We start from the raw sequence: 18954 nt of genomic DNA, 5'->3' as shown, positions 1-18954 counted from the left end.
TAGGTTATTTGACAAACAAATAAAATAATTATTACTCTAGCTTGTATTCATATATTGCCATTCAAAAAAAAAAAAAAAAACTCTTGTATTCATATATAGTATACATGACTATAGTATACTACTAGTATATAGGAATGACAAACAAAAGACCATGAGGAATTAAAAAAGAGAGATTTTACTTTGTTGTTTTCTTATTCAATGAATGAATCAAAAGACAAAGGACATTGAAGACCAACAAAGGAGTCCTATAGTTAAATGGATAATAAAATATAATATTAAAAGATCAATGTTCTGGAGAACCTGGGTTCAAGTGGAACAATTTCTTGGTCAGACTTTACTTACCTCGCGGCCGAACTCTTGACTACTAGGACCCCTTTCCCTTATCAACCAGAGAAAAAAAACAATGTTCTGGGAGCATGCTCATTTAGTTCTATGATTTGAATGAGCTATTAAATTACATGACATTTTCGTAATGAAGTTTGTATTAGAGTCCAGCGCAGCATTTTAAATTTTTTCAGGTTATTGGATGTATATATAATAATAATGTTATTGGACATTCTCATCTTATGAATTAGTTTTTTAGTGTAAAATTCAAACTCATTAAACATAGTATCAGAATGGTATCAGAATGATATTGGAGAGAATTGGACCCAGAACTAACACTGCCAGGAATAGGGCCAACTTTATAATTTAAAGAAACGCACTGCCATCGGCTAAAATGACTCCTCCACATTCACCCCATAACACTACACTAAGAAAAATTAACTCAAAACTCGAATGTAAGCTCAAAACTCGAATGTATGCTCAAAACATCAAAGGACTGTCTTGATTGTCCATAGATTTTCAACATTCATGTCTTATATATATATATGAACAAAGTATCATCGACATATTGCATAATGGAAATGATCATCCCGCATATTCTACTCAACTTTTCAAACACTAAGAAGAAAGAATAAAAGAAGTGCCAATTTTTTTCCAAACTTTATTTAATTCAAGGCCCAATTCTGGATTATCGGACCCATTTTCCTGAGAACTAGAGGGTTAATTCCAAATAAATAAAAAAAGCACACTAATTAATAGCCTTGACAAAAAATTTGATTAGGAAAAATTACTAAAATAGCAGACAAAAACTTCATCCTTTGTATGATCCTGTAATAATTATTCCAAAAATTACAGAGTCTAGTACTGATAATTAATAAATAAAAACTTGCCAATGAAAATGAAAATCCTACATTCTCTAGATCAGTTAAATTATCCCCAAAATTCACAGTAAGATATGCTTCTACCATGACTAAACATAATCAAGACTACAATAATTAAATTATCCTTCAACTTCAAGTTAGAATTCCCTTCCTAATGCATTCTCCAATTAGCTATTCATGCAACAGAGTGAAAGGTGGACAAAGAGACACATTACTAGTCCTTGGTGCAAGTGTTGGAATTGCAGTTGGAACCCAATTATTATTGTTATTGCAATTTGATCCTTCATCAAAAGATAATTGTTGTTGCTGATGATGATAGTACAAATTCCTTGCTGCATAAGGATCAGTATTTCCAAACACATTTTCATAACCAAATCCTTTTATCTCACTCTCATTAGCATCATTTCCAATAGCCATTGGAATCATATATCCACCATGATCTCCACCACCATAAACAACAGAATTTGAACCAGAACTATTATTATCCATTGAAGCAGAATCCATACTCATGATATTTTGCAAACCAAAGAAATTGTGAGTGTTGTTAGCAATAGCATTATTCCCTAACTGTAGCTGTTGATGATGAATATCACTAGTAGTATAAGCATTATGATCATCAGAATCTTGTTCTTGTTTGCACCAAAGCTTTTGAGTTTGAGCTCCACCAAAAGGGTAATTCTGTAATTGCATGTTGGTATTGTAAGGATGTTGTTGGAATGAAAGACCATGCCAATTAGCTGCTGCTGCTGCTGCTGCTGCTGCATTTGTAGCTGCATAATTGTTGATGGTTTGATGATCAGTTAAATTATGAGAAGTGTTGTTGATGATGAGGCTATGATGATGATGATCTTGATCAACATTGACATGATTCACATTATTCAATGATTCAACTTGTTCCATGTCTTTTAAACGCTTTGCAGCACCACCTATTGGTAATGTGCTACTATCAAGTATGGTTTTGACATCATATCTACTCATGTCAAAATTTGTAACTGCACTTAGTCCTCTGAATTTTATTGCTGCTACATCATATGCCTCTGCTGCCTCTTCTTGAGTGCCTGCAAATTTAATTTCATTAATGATTAATCATATAGTCAAATACTATATTATCAATCATATTGTTTGCTTTATCAATACTATCTCTATCTCTAGTCTTCTCTAGTCTTTTTTATCAGAAACAATTGACATTTTAATGTATCTGGATTATGTTATAGATCAAATACATCAGTTATTTAATGTATCTAAAACGTGAATTGTTTCTTATATATAGAAAGGACCAAAGGGAGTATAATGTTTTGGTACTCTCTCCAACCGTAATTAGTAAATATCCTTTTTTTAAATTTATTGAATTAATTGATGTATAAATATTTTTTTTTATAATTAAGGTGGGAGGGAGTATAATATAAGAAAATTTACATGCATATAGGTATTAGAGCAAATTTGCATGTGTGTATAAAAATGTTAAGTTAACATGCATATATATAAACTGTTGGATTTGATCATAATTTTTTTTATCAACTATCATAGCTTGAGTTTTTAATTTAGAAGATTATTTATCTATGTTAAAATATGAACTAAAGTAGGTGAGACTATAATATATATCTAAATGTATCATGCTAGTGTATAATAAGGTAGGTAGCTTACTGAAAGTTCCTAGATAGAGATCTTTGTTGCCTGCAACTCTTCCAATCCTAGCTTGCCATCTACCATGTTGATGATGTCTGCAGTTTACATTACATTCAACTAGTTAACAAGAAATAGTGGATCAAGATTCTATCGTAAGAGAATGACGGAGTAGTACGTAGTAATCAATATTGACCGTTTATTGAAGATCAAACAATTTAAATCACAAATAAAAAAATAACCTTAAATAATCTCAACCGTTAATTATGATCGGGCAGATGAAAACAGTGTTTCTGCTTTAGTGTGTCTATATATATATATATATATATATATATATATCGATGAACTATATATATCAAATTATTATTTAGCTTAGCATAATTGATTTTGCTATGTTTTAAGACTTGAATCCGAAGTTATTTCAAGAGTAATTAAGTATTATTCTATTGACTGAATTATTATTTAAGTGGACATTCATGAGAATTAATTTTAAAACTTCATAAACATAGAAACTTTATTAGTCAAATGTACCTCGTTACTCCTCGGTAAATGGATGCACCGCGAGAAAAACCACTACTTTTCCTGTCACAATAATTTCAATTAATTAATTAATGTATCAATGAAGAATCCATTCTCAATAAACTAAGGTTTAGTATGAATCAAATTACTAGTATTAATATTAATATTAATAGTGCATGTGTTATGTGAAAATATATATTGAGTACCTTCTCAATGACGCAACGTACTCTTGCCTTGTCATGTTCTTCATTTCTTCCAATTCTTTTTCATAATGGCTAATCTAAAATTCAATCCACAAAAAAAAAATCTAAAATTAGTTTCATCGTTCACCAACACATAAAAATACTACTCGCATTAATATAGTACACTCTTCAGTCACTATTATAAAATATTAAAAAAAAGTTAAACTTTGATCATTAGTACAAACAAAAATTAACTATATTTTGTATCATAAGACAATTTTTTTTTAAACAGACACATTCCATCAACACATTAGCAATTAAGAAAAAAAGAGAGACACATTCCATCAAATGAGGAAATTAATTAACTTTTTCATCAATATATGAATCACCACTGTTAATGCCAAAGAACAACATAAGCCTTAATTTATTGAGGATAAACATATAAAAAATTAATCAAGAAAAGGAAATTAACTCACGGGAAAATTTGTTGTTGTAGTTGTTCCCCAGTATTTTAGTGCTGCCAAATCATAGGCTCTAGCTGCCTTTTCTTCTTTGTCATAACCTCCTACAAATACATAACCAAAACATCAACAAATTTTAACACTATTTTTTTTTATCTTGGCCATAAAAAAAATAATTATAAAAAAGAATAATTTTATACTCACCCAAATAAACTGTAAAACCATATGAAGACCATAGAGGAAAAGGACATGCAAAGATGAAAAATCACATGTTAAATATCATTTTATTTATTAATTGATGTTATATAGTAAAAAAAAATTACAAGAAAAAAATAAAAAATGGAAGATAAATTTGTAGATCTTACCTTGTCTTCCTTTGCGAGTTTGTCCCTCTCTTCTACAACTATTATCCCAAAGATGAGCTTCATATCTTCCTGTCCATCTATGCCTTCAATCAATTCAAAACCCTAAACTCATCATCACATCTCAAAAAAAAAAAAAATTAAATAAAAAGCTTACTGTCTTTTTTTTATATAAAAAAATAAAGTAAAATCAGTATGCATAAGCGTTATTCCAACCCATTAAAAATCATATACATGGTTAAACAATAAACTTTTTCAGTACTGAAAAAACTCATGTTGGTTGGAGTTTTTATTTATAAAAATAAATAAAATGTTCTTGGCAAAGAAATTAATAGAGGAAAATAAATAAAAAAAACCTTGTTACACCACGGTAAATGGAAGTTCTTTGTCCAAATGTATCAATGGATTTTCTAGGAACAGTACTTTCAACAACAGCACCACTAGATTGGTTGTTATCAAGTACTACAGCAGTTGTAGGCAGTAGTTGTTTGTTTTCCGATGAGGAAATCTCACCACTTATCACATTTGAAGTGAGAAGTGGAACTGATGAACTTGATTGTGAGCCAGTACTCATAGATAGTGATAGTGTTTGCACACGTGCTGCTCCACTTTCATTATTATTATTATTATTATTATTATTATTATTATTATTATTATTATTATTATTATTATTATTATTGTTGTTGTTTTCTGGTGGTGGTTGGTTTCTGAGCCATGTTTTTATCATTGATAAACCTATTGAGTTATTATTGTTGTTACTTGTCCTACCATCACCACCACCGCCGGTACTAGCACCGCAAATTGAACCTTCTGGCTGAGTAGCCGAAAGGTGCAATGAAGAGTATGAGTTGTTACCACCGTATTCGTGATGATCGGTAAAAGAGTTTCCGCCGAGGAAGTTTTCTAGCTTTGGTTGTACTTGTTGATTCACATTTTGGTTAATGCATGATGTTCCCATTAGTAGGTTTTGGTTGTAGTTCTCCTTCCAATCTACACAAAAACAAAAACAAAAAAATTATTAGCATAGTTTAAAATCATCTAAGACCTGTTATTATTCATTACCGAAACTCAACTCACCTAAATTTTTGAGTTTAATTAAAAAAATATATGCATAAAAATAAAAAAAATAAAAAATAAATAAAAGATTTCACTTTGATTAGTTGATTAGAAGCATCTTATGATATATTTCTCATAAAGTGCTAACCAAAGTGAACCCTTAATAGTAAGTAAATGGATAAGAAGTAGAAAAAAAAATTAATATTTTTTTGTTGTTGTTGAGGATATTTATGTATTAGTGAAAGAATGAGTAAAATTAACCTTGAGTGGTTTGAATGTTGTTATTGGTATGAAAAGCTTCATAAATGGAAAAAGGGTGAGAAAGGTTGTTAAGTGAATGATGATGAGAAGTTGAGTGAGAAGAGAGATCAAAGCCTTGTTGAACATCAGAACCATCATGAGGGTTGAAACCAAAACGAGAAGCCACCGTTTGATCTTGATGGGTTGAAGGGTGTTGTTCTTGTGGTGACAAAGAGAAACCCAACAAGTTCATAGAAGCCATATATATGTATATGATTTTTGTGAGAAAATAAAGAGAGAGATCGGTGAGAACTCAAGTTAAAGTGTTTAGAGAAAATATATATAACACTGATTTGTGATATAGATTGTGTGAGAGAATGAAAGAAAGAAGGAGAAGAAGAAAGGTCAAATTCTTGAAGAGCTCAAAAATTGGAAAAACATTTATAGTGGAAAAGAGACAACAATTTATAGTGGTATATTAAGGCACATACATTATACATAGTACATGTACTATATCATCTGAACGGATACATACACACGCACAAGATGACACCTCTTACTTAAACTACAGTATATTCTAGGTCACTTGGGATCTTTTAATCACAAAACGATGCTTCATATGGTTTAATCAAAAAGACATTGATGGGCCATTTCGCAAATATTGAGGAAATTTTTTATCTAAATGATAGACTCTTATATAGGAAATGCTAATGAGTGTCTCTGGTGTTAAACATCTTAAATACTAGTAGTAAGTTTTTGAAAAAAAATTATGGAAATGTGAGAAGTCAATATATTGAAAATTAGAATGTTTTACTTTTTAAATAAATAATTTATTTAAATAGAATGCTTAAATAGAGTCTCAGGAACACTTGTTAACAGTACTGTAACTTATATACAGAATAAATGTATTTTATTAAAAATTAGTACTCCTTCCGGTCCTTTTTATAAGGAACACTTTGAAAAAATCACACAGACCAATGAAGCACATTTAACATAGTTATTTTCATTTAATACTCTTATAAATTTAAATTTATTCCATGTATACCCTTATTTAATTACTCTTTATTCAACTAACTTACTTATTTTTAAATTCTCTCTCATAATAAATAAGGGCATAAGTGAAATTGAACATTTAAAACATTTGAAAATTTGTCAAAGTTTCTTATAAAAAGGACCAAATTTTTTGTCCTAAGTATTTCTTATAAAAATGACCGGAGGGAGTAAGATTCATATTTGGACTAGGTCCAATATTAGACGCTCTTGTTGGTATACCAAGTGTGAGTTAGAAGTCATTAAAGCATTTTGGATAAATTAATATTAATATGTGATGACAAACTCACTTGTATGGTTCCTCATGACTTAAGGCGATGATTCACACTATAAGAAAACATTCATTTACCGGCGAAAATTACTGGCGGTTTTGGCCCTCTGTAGCTTACTGGCGGCCTAAGCCCCCAATAAGTATAAAAAACCGCCACAAACTAAACAAATATTATTTAAACAACAAAAATTAAACTTACTGGCGGACCTGGCCGCCAGAAACTGGGTTTTCTGTTAGTGGCGGTCCAGGCCGCCGTTAAAGTGTGCGAGCGAGTCATTTATTGGCGGTCCTGGCCGTCTGTAATTGTCTTTTCAATTACCGGCGGTCCAGGCCGCCACTAATTATTCAAGAAGTCAAAAAAAAAAAATAGCTGACACGCCTTGAAAATCGTCCAGACATTACTGGCGGCCTTGGCCGCCGCAAACATGTTGGAAATTTAAAAAAATAGTCGTTGGCCTGTCGTCCTTGGACTTTGTGGCGGCTTTGACCGCCAATAATCTTCTTGAACTTTGCCCAGTCATTACTGTCGGCCTGGGCCGCCGCAAAGTTGTTGGGATTTTAAAAAAAAAAATGACCGTTGGGAGCTTTGTGGCGGCTTTGACCGCCAATAAGCTTCAAGACCAAATTTGACCGAAATTTTCCCCCTTCTATATATATCTCCCTTCACTTCACAACTCTCATTTCCCACAATCCATTCTCTATCTAAAATTTCTCCAACATCTCTCTAAAAATTCTCCAACTCTTTATCATTTCACTGTTGTTTTTCTTCATTTTGGTAATTATTTCTCTAATATTTATGCAAGTTTAATATTTGATGTTTATATTGATATGATAAATTGTGTTTATGCTAATAGTTATTTTTTAAATTTTAATGTAGCAAGTGTTATTTTCTTTGGCGATTTGTACATAGGAGTATAATGTAGACACCACTCTTCCTCGGCATAATAATGTAAGTTAAATTTTTTTTTTTTTTAAAAAAAAACTTTATGAGTTGTTTTTTAATGTTATATATATTTTTATTAATAGATGTTTTTCTGTTTTTTATTTAGAGATTCATGGTTGGTTCGTCGGTTGTCGTGGTTGGGAGCTTAGTTTAAATAACTTCAAGTCAGACACTAATTATGTTTTAATTTTTATTTAAAAAAAAGTGTTAAATATTTTTAAAAATAATAAATAATAATGTTTTATTAATTAATAAACAAAATACTTAAAACAATAAAAAAATTCATTTAAATAAAAAAAAACGTAATTTAAAATAAATAATTATGTTTTATATATTAATAAAATAAATACATGTCATATAGTTAATGTACTTTTTAATTGAATTTTTTTAAAGTCAAATAATAATTCTGTTTTAATTTTTGTTTAAGTGGAAAATGTTACATTTTTTTTTAAAAAAAAAACAACAATTATGTTTTATATATTAATAAACGAAATACTAAAAATTTAATATTTTTTAAATAAAAAACGTTTTAAAATAAATAAATAATTATGTTTTATATATTAATAAAATAAATACATGTCATATAGTTAATGTACTTTTTAATTGATAAACAAAATACTTAAAACAATTAAATTTTTCATTTAAATAAAAAAAACGTAATTTAAAATAAATAAATAAATATGTTTTATATATTAATAAAATAAATACATGTCATATAGTTAATGTACTTTTTAATTGATAAACAAAATACTTAAAACAATTGAATTCTTCATTTAAATAAAAAAAACGTAATTTAATTAAAATAAATAAATATGTTTTATATATTAATAAAATAAATACATGTCATAGTTAATGTACTTTTTAATTTAGTTTTTTTAAAGTCAAATAATAATTTTGTTTTAATTTTTGTTTAAGTGGAAAATGTTACATTTTTAAAAAAAAAATAAAAAATTATGTTTTATATATTAATAAACGAAATACTAACAATTTAATTTTTTATTTAAATAAAAAACGTTTTTAAAATAATAAATAATTATGTTTCATAAAATAATAAAATAAACATGTCATATAATTAATGTTCTTATTAATTGATTTTTTTTTAAAGTCATATAATAATTCTGTTTCATTTTTTATTTTAATAAATAAATGTTACATGGTTTTTTAAAATAATAAATGATTATATAAATAAATGATTATACATGGAAGTCGATACCCCTAATTGTAGATCTAATATGAAATAGATCTATAATATAATAGTCGTGTTGATATTGTATATTTATCCAGACATGGATCGTAGGTGGATGTATGATCGTTATGAAGATGGAAAAAGATGGCAAGTTAAAGAAGTTTTTAAACTTGGGGTTCAGTTGTTTATTGATGTAGTTAAACAAAAGCCCGTTGTTATTTGGGAAGGGGGAATTAGGTGTCCTTGTGTGGTCTGTCAATGTAGACGTATTCGCAGCATAGATGAAATTAAGTTTCATTTACATACTAAAGGATTTCAGCCGAATTATTGGGTTTGGACAAGTCATGGTGAATCCTTTACATCGGAGCAAGGTGCTTCATCAAGCAATACTGTATTACCTTCACAAAATTATCAACATAATTACCCGAATGAGTTTGAAGATGAATATGAAGGCGATGAAGAGCCGAATGCCGAAGCTCGGAGATTTTTTGATCTTTTAAAAGAGACCAATGTACCGTTGTTTGAAGGTTCTACAGACTCGAAGTTAACAGTTTGTGTTAGACTTTTGGGTCTGAAGTCTCAATATCTAGTTCCAGAATTGGCCACGGACTTGATTGCGAAACTGGTGCTGGATACGACACCCATCTTCGCTCGCGGTGATTTGCCGCGAAGTTATTATGAGGCAAAACAGCTAGTGTCAAAGCTAGGACTAGGAGTGAAGAGAATTGACTGTTGTGTTAATGGTTGTATGATATTTTATACCAATGAATTTGGTGTTAGTGACGGTGATTTACTTGAATGTAAATTTTGTGAAGAACCAAGATACCGTCAAACAAAAAATTCGAGGTCAAGTAGTAGAAAACCGGTACCAAGAAAGACAATGTTCTATTTACCCATAGTATCAAGGTTGCAGAGGTTGTATGCATCATTGCAAACTGCCACAAAAATGACATGGCACTCTGAAAATTATGAACAAAGAAAAAGGTCGGGTGAGTTGCGACATCCTTCTGATGGTCTAGCATGGAAGCATTTTGATCAAGTTAATCCTGATTTTGCTTCAGAGCCACGAAATGTACGATTAGGATTATGTTCTGATGGATTTACTCCGTATACTCAAGTATCAGCTACTCCATATTCATGTTCGCCTGTTATTGTTACCCCGTACAATCTTTCACCCGAAATGTGTTTGTCAAAACCTTACATGTTTTTAGCTGCTGTAATACCTGGGCCATCTAGTCCAAATGTTGATATTGATATCTATTTGCAGCCTTTGATTGATGATTTGAAGAGGTTGTGGGAAGGTGTTGTGACATATGATATCAGTCGAAAACAAAATTTCACCATGAAAGCAGCTTTGATGTGGACCATCAATGATTTTCCCGCTTATGGGATGTTGTCTGGATGGGGGATACATGGTAAATTGGCATGTCCTATTTGCATGATGGACACCAAAGCTTTTACGTTACATAATGGTGGGAAAGCTACGTGGTTTGATTGTCATAGGAGATTCCTTCCTCTTGATCATCCATTTCGAAAAAATAAAAATGCATTTCTTAAGGATCAAATCGAAACTCGACTCCCACCTCGATATTTAACATCAGAGCAAGTTTGGGACAAAGTGAAAGATAAGCCAAACGTACAAATAGTAGGTGGTGTTACTTCAAAACCGAGAGGTTACAGACAAACTCACCATTGGACAAAAAAGAGTATTTTTTGGGATCTTCCGTATTGGAAAGACAACCTTCTACGTCACAACCTTGATGTTATGCATGTTGAAAAAAAAAATTTGAAAATATTTTCAACACTATGATAAAGCTAATGATAAAGCTAGAAGAGACGTTGTGTTGTATTGCAAACGTGATGACCTGTTGTTGATAGAGACATCCAATAGAAAATTCCTAAAACCCCGTGCGAACTACACTTTATCTGTTGAGGAAGCAAAATCAGTTTGTCGATGGGTAAAAGAACTCAAGATGCCAGATGGTTATTCATCAAATTTGGCAAGATGTGCAGATGTTGAGAATGGAAAAATGCGTGGTATGAAGAGTCATGATTGTCATGTTTTTTTTGCAATCTTTAATTCCAATTGCCTTTAGTTCTTTACCACCACATGGATGATTTAGACGGAATCTCTGTTGAGGAACTAAGGAGCCTTGCACGAAACAATCGTTCCAACCGTGATCTTGTCCGCAAAGTTGTTTATCACTCGAATCTTGTACCAGTGCCAACTACCGTTCCTGGAGAAGGGATCCAACAAGAAGAACAGGTGGACGATGGAATTGACCATGAGGATGACAAGATCAATGTGGAAGACCTTATGGATCCGAAAGATCGTATTTTTGTTGATCGGCATGACCGAATCATTATTATACCACACAGATCTGAGTAAGTATTTTTTTATGCAGTTTATAATGACAATATTTATAATACACGGGCATTTATAATGACAATATATTTTTTGCAGTTTTCAACCACAAAAAGCAACTGCAGCCGCTATTAGTTTCATACTTCAAGGAAACTACCAGGAACCATGGTTCACGTGGGGAGAGATTAAGAAGGCTAAAATTGGAACCGAGAGAGTGTGGGACAGATTTTGGAAGGCTTTCAAAGTAATATTATATTTTTATCATAACAATAGTTATAACTAAATTTTTTTATATGAAATGGACTAATCAATTTTGTTTCATATATATGTAGATGAAATGCACTTGGTTTAAGGATTATAATGAGTCGACGATTATCGATATTTTCTATCACAAGTGCTCAAAGCGCTTGTCCACCTTGCTTGGAGATGCACGAACATTGTTTCATCAGAACAAGGACCCTCCAGCTTGGATTGGCCCAGGGGATGTATGGACAGAGTTGACACGTAGATGGAGTACTCCAGGTTATATTGCGAAGTGCAACAAAAACAAACAAAACAGAGTTGCGTCTAATTTGAGTGTACACACTGGTGGTTCTACATCTGCTTCTACCTTGCGCATAAGGTTCACTCAGAAATATGGTCATCCACCGACTTTATGCCAAATGAATGTAATGCTGCATCAAAAACCAGATGGTTCTTGGGATACTGTAAAAGCTCAAAGGGCAAATGTGAGTATATATATTTTTTTAATTAATAAAAAATTGGTTATTTTGTATAATTTAATTAATTGGTATAATTTTATTTTTGAAGGATTTGATTAAGGGATATATCGAAGAACTCAAAGCTACTGAGGCTGCCCTTCCACTTGCTTTGCGGAAAACTGATGAAGAGCTACAGAATATGATATTAGACAAATTTGTGGAGTTTTCCAGGGGAAAGTATAAAGGTCGTATCTAAGGTCAGGGTAGTACGTCTTCGCTCATTCAGAGGACGACAAGAGGATATATGATGGATACTATGAGCGACTCTTATGACAGTACTGCCACCATGCCTACTGGTCGATCTCAACGTGTGGAAAGTATTGAAGAAGTGGAACAACGATTGAGAGCTGAACAACAACAATCAATTGCTTCTATGAGAGAAGAGTTGATGACACAGCTCAGGGCAGAATTCTCTAGGGGGATACCAGGACAATCAAACCAGCAACAGTTTCAGCAGCAACCATTTCAGCAGCAGTATCAGCGTCCTAATCAATCACAACGTCAGCAAAATTCCAACCATTTCAATTATATGACAGGTGTGAACTATGCAGTTCAACAGATTCAGAGCGTTGGAAGGAACTCACAGTCGTCCTACCAACCGGTAAGTCTTCATGAGGACCCGACGGAAGAGGAGGGGTATCGACCCGGTGAAGTTGATTTGAATCTATCCTCTGACCCGGATGACAATTTCTTTACTGGTCTCCAACATGAAACTTTATTGCAAGGGATGCTTGGGCCGCAGGGGCAGGCGATGCTTGGAGACTTGGAAATTCCCGGTTTTACAATTAGTCATGATTCCACTTCTCTGAATCAAGGTGGCAGAAGTCCACTTGCCCAAAGTGGTGGAAATAGTCAAGGCAGAGGGGTAGGTTCTTCAACTGAAATTTCTATGGGCAGCGGTAGGGCAAGCGCCGGAAGGGCAATCGTGGGAAGGGGAAGCGGTGGAAGAACAAGTGCCGGAAGAAAAGGAAGGGGAAACGGTCAAAATGCATAACCTCCGTTTGTGTTGTCGTATTAATTATTTTGGTAGTTTTATTTGTGAAAGTACTTTAAGACAATTATCGTATTTGATTTGTAACTTAAGACAAATGATCGGGTATTTTGTTTGTGTTGTATGACAATTATCGTATTTCATCGTTTATTATTGAATTTTTAATTTATGTTTAATTATTTATATTTTAAATAATTCTGTCTTATTTTTAAATTAAATAAAAAAAGTTTTTTAAAATAAATATAAACAAAATAATTAAAAATATTAAATTTTATATTTAAATAAAATAAAATGTTTTTTTAAAGCAATTAATATTTAAAAAAACGTTTTTTTAAAACAAAATAATTTTTTTTTGACAACTTAAAACAAAATAATTAAAAACGTTTTTTTTAAAAAAAATTCGATTAAGCCATAGTGGCTGTTCAAGCCGTCGCAAAATGGTCAAATCTGGCAATTGGTAGTGGCGGTCTAGGCCGCCAGTAGTTCTGCAGCTTCTGACATTATTATTTGCGGCGGTCTAGGCCGCCAGTAATGGCATTGGAACATGAAATGACCGTTGTTGGCTTGTGGCGGTCTGGGCCGCCAGTATATTTCGTCATGCCACTTTCCGACGGCTTTGGCCGCCAACAACGTTACCGACACCTTATTTACTGGCGCAACGTGGCCGCCAATTGGCCGCCACTAATTATTCAATTATTGGCGGTTTTTGCCTCTTCCTGTGGGCTTTTGGCCGCCAATATATACCTGTTTTCTTGTAGTGTCATGGAGCTTCACTCATGATCCAACAATGGTATAAGAGTATGGCTCAAGTAAAAGATGTGACTGACTCTTTGTGTCGAAAGTCTTTTTGACAATAGTATAGTCAGGAATATGTCTCATTGGATGCAACATCGATGTAAGTGGGTGAAATAGGGGAGCATATCCCAAATAAATATACCCATACTTGAGGTAGAGATTGTTGGTATAAGAAGTGTGAAATAGAAGTCACACGTTGATTAGAAAACGGATGTTGAGCAACATATACTGATATAAAATGAAATGACTTGTCAATTTAATGTCTTAAGATTTTTGGAAAATGATCGTTCTGAATTTGGGATCTCTGGCTAGAAATAATTACTACAAAGATCGTTGAAGACAAATCGTTGATCGGTAACTCTTAAAAATGAGGGGTGTACCTACAAATGCTCTAAAGATCAAGTAATAAAGCATGGGGAATATGATGTTAGAGCTAAGATAATTCCTACCTTGGTCTAGACCATGAATTAGGCTTGATAACACGAATTTCTTGGCCAAATAAAAAAAAACAATTTTAAAATCAAATAAAATATAACAAAAATTATCTTATTTGAATCTTTAGTTTTTAACTGGTCAAATATAAAGAAGTCAAATTTTAGAGCCGATAAGTTGGTAAATGCATATCAATTGTGATTTACTATGTATTTTCAATCCAAGACTCTTTCTTTCTTTCTATGATTCATTCTTTTCGGGCTCTCATGTGTCTTACATGTATCTCCCGGCATTCTAATCTTACCCTCTTATAATGTAGGATGTGAGATACTGAGAATGAATAGTTGACATCTTAAAATGCAAATTGTTTTTCTAGATTGTTCACCTCTTGAATTCACTACTTAAGTAGTAAATATCTATTTTTGAAATTTCCAGAGACAAACGAGACTAGACGCGAGAAGAAAAAGTCTCTTTCTTTAATTTGCTGTAAACACCTGTATAAGGGAAATAATAATTTCTGACAAAATAGCACACGCAGGCAGCCCCTCTCCACACCCATTTATTCATAACCACTTGGATGGACATTAGTCACCTCAATGTCAGACCTATTATCAGAAGTCAGAATTTGGCAATTTTGCGTTTCGATAATTTCTTTCTTTTCTTACATGAACGACCAAACACCCATAACTTTCTCACATTCCCTCTTTCTATCCCATATACCATCGTATCATATCACACACATTATTCAACTACTACTCCATCATATCATCTCAATATAAATACTAGTATGCGATATTTACAACAACAAAAATGAAGCACAAATTAAGTGTTATTAATATAAGGGTCATATTAAGGTTTTTGTTAAGAAGATAAAAAAAATTATAAGGCCGGGTCAGTATTTAGGCTATAATGACCTAGTACTTTATTTAATTTATTTTTATAATTTTTATACTACTCACTTTGTCACTTCAAATATTTTCAATTGAGACAAAAAAATAAGAAACGTGATTATTCTTCTATAATACACGATATGTGTATATTTTGATTATCAAATTATAAAGAATGTTTTTTATTTTTAGACAAAACAGCAAACAAACGAATAAAAATTACATTCAATTACTAATATTTTTACTTGTAACTAAATTATAGTGTTCAAATAACACAATTTTATGTGATTCATGTTTACTAAAATATTAACTCCTTTAAAAAAAATGGTTAGGGAACAAATGTATAGAACACAAGTTAGGAAGTACTAGAAACAAAGTTAAACCACCAATTATATAAAAAATTTCTTGAATTAGTTGATAGACAAAATGACAAAGTTATTGTAATTCACACGTAAGTAAAGTCAAACCATAATCATATGAGCTACTAATAATTTCGAGATTTTTATCCTTTAAACTACTCGGGAAGTAACATTTTGTAACGTAAACTGTATTAGTAGTACTAGTATCTTCTGGTTGGTCCTAAATCTAATCATGGATCTGCTCCCCCGGTACAGACGGGAGTCTCCCTCTTTTTGTACTTTTCGTTTCTCTCACTAAACTAAGATATATATTCTCTTTTTCTTTTCTCTCTCTTCCATGCACAAACCCACAACACTATAATAATTCATGCATGACAGACAACCTTTTTTTTTCGTTTTAAACTACTAGTATATGCTTTCAAGTGCTGTTGTATTTGTATTTGTAGTGATACCATACTATGATCACAACTAATATTTTATTATTATTATTATCATTATTATATGGTAGATATTTTCTCGTGTGCTACATTTGGACACTAATTTTTCTATCAGGAAATACTAGTAGATTGTTTTTAGATTTTAGTACTAATTAACTTGGAACTAATATACAGTATGGTCTAATTAAAGAAAATAATGAGGAGGGCTTAATTAATTATTAAAGAAAAATAGGGGAACTATTAAAGAATTAATTTATTAATTAGTAGTAGTAATTTATTGTAGTACTAGTGGTGAGTAAATAAATAGGAAAATAGAGATGCACGGGTTTTGCACCTTGTACCCTTATAAGAGGACAACAACCCTTGTCTTGCGGGTTATATATTTCATTCTCAAAAGTTTGTGAAGAGACAAATTGGAGCTAAATCTAACTCCTATGCTTCCAATATCGAATAGCATCTCAGATATGCATAGATTAATATAATTATGTACAGTTGCATTCATGTTTAATTGAAAAATAAATAAAGAATTACTAGATAATATATGTATACACACACATGCATGAACATTTTAAAGAATTTATTAAAAACGAGTTTTTCACATACCTCTGTTGATGCCTTAGCAGCAGCACTACAAAATGTTTATATCGGTCATTTACTTGTTGATGATAATGTAGGGACGAGTCTTCCTGAAATTATTGTTGTGTAGTTTTTATTTTTAACTTCAACCTTCTTTAATGTATAAAAAGAAAATAGTATATAAGTGAACATCCACCATTTTTTAAATTCTTGTCCCCTTTTTATTTTTACAAAATACAATAGTTTACTAAAAACATCCACCTCAAAACATTTTTGGCCCATACAAAAACGGACCTTTAAATGTGCCAAAAAAAATTGACCCATAATTATATGAGATTTACTTCTGAAACCCTATCAATTTCGCACACACCCTACGCCTTTTTCATTTTACCCTTTCGTTATTTAATTAGCGGACGTTATAAAAATGAGAAATTTAGGGTGTTCCACTACTTGCTATTTAAGTAGTAGAACTATGTTATCTTTTTTATGTTATTAATAAAATAATTATAATATTTGAATGTCTGAGCCCAGATTCGAACCGGTGACCTCTAGTGTGTGAGACTAGCGTGATAACCAACTACACCACCCAGACAACTAATAATTTATTATATAAATACATTTTACATATGTACAATAATTTATTATATCACCTTGTAACTTCATAGTTTTAAAAATAAAACAAAAACCCACTTGAAACTTACACTAGATCTCTCACAATAGTTTATTGGGTTAATCATTTTTAGTTTCTTTAATTTCATTTGTGTTTAGATTTCAACTTGGTAATTAGAAATAGATAAAATAAAAAATAAAGAATCATCTGATACCAAATTGTTGACTAAACTTAATAAAAGAGTCCTATTTTAACTTATAAACACTTAATTGACCTTTGTAGATTTTGTTTAGGTCATACAGAACGAGCTCATTTCATACTGAAGATATATATATGTACATGTAAGCAAGGTTAAAACATAGAATAGAAATAAGTAAAAAAAATAAATAAAAACAATGCATAGAGGGAAACATGAGTTAGGAAGAGAGGTGAATTGTTTAGTAGAGAGTTGGGGTGAGACGTGAGAGGATTGATAAAGATTTATCTCGAATGGTGCAATTCAATACTGTAACTTTGACCATAAATAAAGGAATCAGAGACTATATGTATGGTACAGTAACCGCTTTCATCGTAAAATTTAATTATATTAAATTAAAGGCAAATTCTTAACTACCCAATCCTTAAAAATGGGTCATCGATCCAGCTCATCCTAAGTGTCTTATATGGTACAAACCACTTATATGGTACCTATCATGTATCTTTATATCAAATAATATTTCAACTAAGTCTCTATCATATTAAAAGTTATAAAACTACCCTAATATCTAAATTGTTTTTTATTTTAATTGTGATTGTAAAAAAAAAAAAAGTCATTTTCTTCTTTTGAAGTTTCATAGCTTTCTAAAATATAAAAAAAAGGAAAAGAAATTGAAACTTCTCTGTTCATCATCACCTGCTTTCATCTCTAAGTCTCAAAATCACTGAAATTGAAACTTCTCTGTTCATCACCTGCGCTCATCATCACTAAAATTGAAACTTCTTTGTTCATCATCTGCGTTTATCATTGTTTTCGCGAACGGAATTTCATTCGACGGCGAGATTGGAAAAGAAGTTTGTGTGTGGTCTATCGAAAAGACAATTGCTAAGGTAAATACGAAACTGAAATGTTTGTTATTGAAATTCCTGGCACATAGTGGACAAGTGTTGATTAAGGTGTATCAACACTTGTCTGTTGTAGACAGATGTTGTTACCGGTGCCCCAACACTTGTCTATAAACAGAGCACTTAACATAAAACAATAAAAACAGTAAAGTAAATAACACACAAGAGTTGTTAACCCAGTTCAGCCTAAAGCCTACTCTGGGGGATACCAATCCAGGAATGAAGTCCACTATCAGCAGTATTACTTCGAAGCTAAACTCACCCGTTTACAACTTCTCACTTAATCACTACCCAATGACACTTCTACCTAGGAACTCCTAGATATGAGACCTCGTCCCAATTCCCACCTTAACAACACACTCAGCGTTGTTATCAATTTCAACGATTACAAACGGTGGAGACACACTCCTAAGAAACTAGGATTCACTCTTGCTTAAAAGCTTGCGAGCAAATCACACAACACACTAGAACAATCTCCGTACTTCAAAGCTTAGGAGAAGTTCACACTTACAACTCAATAAACTCAGGTTCTAAGCTTGCAT

At 31.7% G+C, this 18954-nt stretch overlaps 1 protein-coding gene and 1 non-coding gene across 2 annotated transcripts; both read right to left on the bottom strand.

Moving 5' to 3' along the window:
* Positions 1 to 1128: 1128 nt before the first annotated feature.
* LOC123888507 (AP2-like ethylene-responsive transcription factor AIL1) lies at positions 1129 to 6064 on the bottom strand. The gene is made up of 9 exons (XM_045937592.1): positions 5670 to 6064; positions 4709 to 5342; positions 4356 to 4438; positions 4195 to 4203; positions 4006 to 4094; positions 3554 to 3627; positions 3360 to 3410; positions 2850 to 2926; positions 1129 to 2263 (listed from the first exon to the last, which is right to left on the bottom strand). Exons 1-9 carry the CDS (start codon positions 5908 to 5910, stop codon positions 1377 to 1379), a joined length of 2145 nt encoding a protein of 714 aa, XP_045793548.1. The 5' UTR covers positions 5911 to 6064; the 3' UTR covers positions 1129 to 1376.
* An 11155-nt stretch (positions 6065 to 17219) lies between these two features.
* On the bottom strand, positions 17220 to 17293 carry TRNAV-CAC. Its single transcript has one exon. It is a non-coding gene; the product is annotated as a tRNA-Val (tRNA).
* Between the last annotated feature and the right edge of the window lie 1661 nt (positions 17294 to 18954).

The sequence above is a fragment of the Trifolium pratense genome, linkage group LG6 (assembly GCF_020283565.1).
Source record: "Trifolium pratense cultivar HEN17-A07 linkage group LG6, ARS_RC_1.1, whole genome shotgun sequence".
Classification (NCBI taxonomy): Eukaryota; Viridiplantae; Streptophyta; class Magnoliopsida; order Fabales; family Fabaceae; genus Trifolium; species Trifolium pratense.
This window is presented reverse-complemented; position numbering and strand designations above follow the sequence as displayed.

What these genes read in the sequence shown, in the direction of transcription:
- LOC123888507 (XM_045937592.1), bottom strand. Translation starts at nt 5,910, where the DNA reads ATGGCTTCTATGAACTTGTTGGGTTTCTCTTTGTCACCACAAGAACAA. An exon ending in ATTTACCGAGGAGTAACGAG is followed by an intron (nt 2,927 to 3,359) that starts GTACATTTGACT and finishes TGTAAACTGCAG; the next exon opens with ACATCATCAACATGGTAGAT. An exon ending in TCTCTATCTAGGAACTTTCA is followed by an intron (nt 2,264 to 2,849) that starts GTAAGCTACCTA and finishes TTAAATTTGCAG; the next exon opens with GCACTCAAGAAGAGGCAGCA.